General features: G+C 45.1%; 2 protein-coding genes across 2 annotated transcripts; both read right to left on the bottom strand.

Moving 5' to 3' along the window:
• Nucleotides 1–2207: 2207 nt before the first annotated feature.
• LOC149064522 (uncharacterized) lies at nt 2208–2858 on the bottom strand. Its single transcript, XM_089255348.1, has one exon. The coding sequence runs from the start codon at nt 2856–2858 to the stop codon at nt 2208–2210; it is 651 nt and encodes a 216-aa protein (XP_089111474.1).
• Nucleotides 2859–2908: 50 nt separating this feature from the next.
• LOC149064523 (uncharacterized) lies at nt 2909–3730 on the bottom strand. The gene has a single exon (XM_089255350.1). It carries the CDS (start codon nt 3728–3730, stop codon nt 2909–2911), a length of 822 nt encoding a protein of 273 aa, XP_089111476.1.

Genomic DNA, 3730 nt, shown 5'->3' on the forward strand with positions numbered 1-3730 from the left:
GTCGAAAATTTTTTCTCTGCGATCTTTGACAGGAAACGGGCCTTGATATGTTGGTTGTAAGGCAGGATGTGGTGCGTCGTTGCGTACGAAGACATGCGACGCGGATCGCAGATCACTAGGAATATACGTCGGCGTGTATCCGTGAGTTGTTGTAGGCACCGGCTTCATTGAACGCATTAGCTTTTGGATTTGATGGACGAAATCGGATTGTATAATGTCTGGCGTTTTCGAAAAATACTCGCCGGGCAACTGCAATGGTGTTCCGTAGAGGATTTCTGCGGAAGAGCATCCCAGGTCTTCTTTCACTGCTGCTCTTAGACCCAGTAGGGCGAATGGAAGAGCATCAACCCAAGCAGGATTCGATTGAATACGGCATCTCAGGGCAGTTTTCAGCGATCGGTGTTGTCTCTCGATCAGCCCATTTGCTTGTGGATGATAAGCAGTCGTTTTATGATGTTGGAATCCTAGATATCTGCTCAAGCTTTGGAAAAGCTGGCTCACGAACTGCCTGCCCTGGTCGGTGGTGATCCTGTGCGGTATGCCGAATCTTGAAAACCAAGTGGCAATTAATGTTTTGGCGACTGTTTCGGCAGTTTGGTCTGGCATTGGAGAGGCTTCGATCCACCTGGAGAATCTGTCTATCATCGTTAGGAGGTACCGAGAACCTTGGCATAATGGTAATGGACCAACTATGTCAAGATTGATATGTTGAAATCGGTTGTTAGGTACCTTGAATTCAGCCAGCGCGGATCGAGTGTGTCGGTGAACTTTAGAGCGTTGGCATGGAATACATGCTCTAGTCCACTCACGACAGTCAGATCTAATTGAAGGCCAAACAAATCTGTCGCTCAGCAGTTTTGATGTTGCTCGGATGCCAGGATGTGATAAGCAATGCAATGATTCAAACGCTCGTCGTCGTTGAGAAATTGGTACAAAAGGCCTTATTTTGCCGTTTGACACATCACACCAAATTTCGGCTGTTGCGTCAGGAAGGCTGAGTTTTTTCAGTTGTAAAGATGATACACTAGAATTTAAGATGGTTTTGAGATCGTTGTCATTCTCTTGGTTAGCTGCGAGTTGCACATAATCTAAAGGTGTGGGTACAGAAATGGTCGATATTCTAGAAAGAGTATCAGCTGGAATATTTTCGACACCTTTTATATGAAGAATTTCTGTTGTGAATTGGCTGATAAAGTTCAACTGTCGTAGCTGGCGAGGTGAGCACTTTTCTGGTTTCTGCCTGAAAGCATACACCAACGACTTATGGTCTCTACAAATACAGAATTGTCTTCCTTCTAGCATATACCTGAAGTGCTTGACAGCAGAATAAGCTGCAAGTAATTCTCTATCGTAAGCAGAATAACTTCTTTGTGCGCTTGAAAGCTTCTTCGAGAAGAATGCAAGTGGTTGTAGCTGATTATCGTTAGATACTTGATGCAAGGCGGCACCTATAGCAAAATCACTGGCGTCCACATGTAAAACTAATGGTGATGATGCTGAAGGATGGTGCAAAAGAGTGGCATTAGCGAGCTGAGTTTTGCATTTTTCGAATGCTTGTCTGGTCTCAAGAGTCCAAGGAATTGATGTCTTGTCATTCTTCTTGGTGCTGGACAAGAAGGAATGAAGTGGTGCTTGCACAGCTGCTGTAGATGGTAGAAATCGCCTGTAAAAGTTCAAAGTTCCTAGAAATCTTCGAAGCTGCTTGATGTTTTCTGGAAGAGGAAATTCTTGGATTGCACGAACTCTGTCCGGGAGAGGCTTCGAGCCGTGTTCATCGACCAAATAGCCCAGGAAGGAAATTTCCGGTACATTGAACACGCATTTAGATGTGTTGATTGTCAGTCCGTACTTATCGAGTCTTTCAAACACTTCTCTAAGGTGCTTGTGATGTTGCTCTGCGTCATGGCTGGCGATGAGCACGTCATCAAGATACGAGAAACAGAAGTCGAGATTGCGGAGCACCTCGTGGATGAAGCGTTGGAACGTTTGTGCAGCGTTTGAGAGTCCGAACGGCATGACTACGAATTCAAACAAACCAAAGGGAGTTATGATTGCTGTCTTGGGAATGTCGTCGGGATTTACAGGAATATGATGAAATGCTTTGACCAGATCTGTTTTAGAGAAAACTTTACATCCATGCAGATTCTGCGCAAAGTCCTGTACATATACATGTGGCACTGGGTAGTTATCCGGCACAGTAATTCGATTCAGACTTCGGTAATCACCAGTTGGTCTCCACTCATTCGGTCCTTTTGAAGGGGGAATCTTTGCAACGGGGAAGCCCAGTTTGATTTCGATGGACGACATATACCTTGGTCCAACATCATCTGGAATTCGGTCTTGGCAGTCTTGAGTTGAGCTGGGTGAAATCTGCGTGGCTTTGCGAAAACAGGAGGACCTTTAGTTTCTATGTAGTGCAAGGTATTATGGGAAGCTTTCCTCGAAAACGGACGAGGTCTCGTTAATTCGGGAAATTCCTTCAAAATTTCAGTTATTGCACTTTTTCCTGAGATTGTTTTAATTGTTGTCGAAGGTCCATTGTAAGTAAAACCTTTACACGTGAGAGAAGTGAGTGGATCTATAAGTCGCTTGTTTTTGATATCGATGATGAGTCCGTAGTGAGCAAGGAAATCCGATCCGATAATTGGTCTCTCAACGTCAGCGAGGGTGAAATGCCATTTGTAATTCCGCCGTAAGTTCAAGTCCAATTCCAGGAGTTTCAAACCGTAGGTAGATATACGGGAACTATTTGCAGCGAAAAGCTCAAAAGTTGTCGGTTTGCCGTTGCCTTTGTAAGGTAAAATTGATATATCAGCTCCAGAGTCAATTAAAAACTTCATGCCGCTCTTCCTTTCCATAATGAACAAACGGCTATGGTGAAGACTGCTATCGCAGCCACCGCATGCCGTTACTGCGGGGGGCTTGGACCGTTTCCCTGAATATTCTGAGCGTTGTAAGCGCAGGGGGACTTGCATCTGAAAGCTTTATTTCCGAACCTGCTATGATAATAACACACTTTAGGGTTTTCATCGGAGTCTCGATATCGCGAGCGATTCCTTGAACCAGAATAACGTCGGTCTCGACTGGAGTTTCGATAGCGGTTCCGGCTATTCCTCGGATATTTGCCCAACTGCTCAACTCTTTTAGTCAGCTCCGAGATTTGCAGTTTAAGGTCTCTTATTTTCGAGCAAGACGAGGATTCTGCTACATGACCGTAATTGGGTTCGGTGAGCTCAGCTACTCGATCAGCCAACTCGGCTAGCTTGTCCAGTTCTTCACTGCTAGCTGCTAACACCGTTTGTATACTCTTTGGTAGCCGTTGAAGCCACAAATTTTTGAGGAAGGTCTCATCGCTAATTCGCCCTGTCGAAAGCTCGCGCATTTTACGTAGCAACATACTAGGTTTCTGATCACCTAGGGATAGATCTTCTAACAATATCTTGATCTCTTTCGCGGCTGAATGCTTATACACAGTGAGGAGTCTCTCCTTGAGTTTCGAGAACGGATCCGATGCGGGACGATCGAAAACAATGTCACTTACCGTTGACAAGATCTCCACATCTAGGCAGTTGACTAGGTAGTTATACTTGGTTCCTTCGGCAGTAACATGGTTGATCTTGAAGGCAGCGTCGAGCTGGACGAAAAAAAGTTTGATCCTGTCCTTCGAGAATGTCGGCAGTTTCGCGTGGACAGCTTGAACTCGAAGATTGCTCTCTTGCTGTTCAGCCAT

Source organism: Pholcus phalangioides, unplaced genomic scaffold (genome assembly GCF_987345545.1).
Source record: "Pholcus phalangioides strain wild (caught in Gottingen) unplaced genomic scaffold, Ppha-v1.0 ptg000042l_1, whole genome shotgun sequence".
Taxonomy (NCBI): Eukaryota; Metazoa; Arthropoda; class Arachnida; order Araneae; family Pholcidae; genus Pholcus; species Pholcus phalangioides.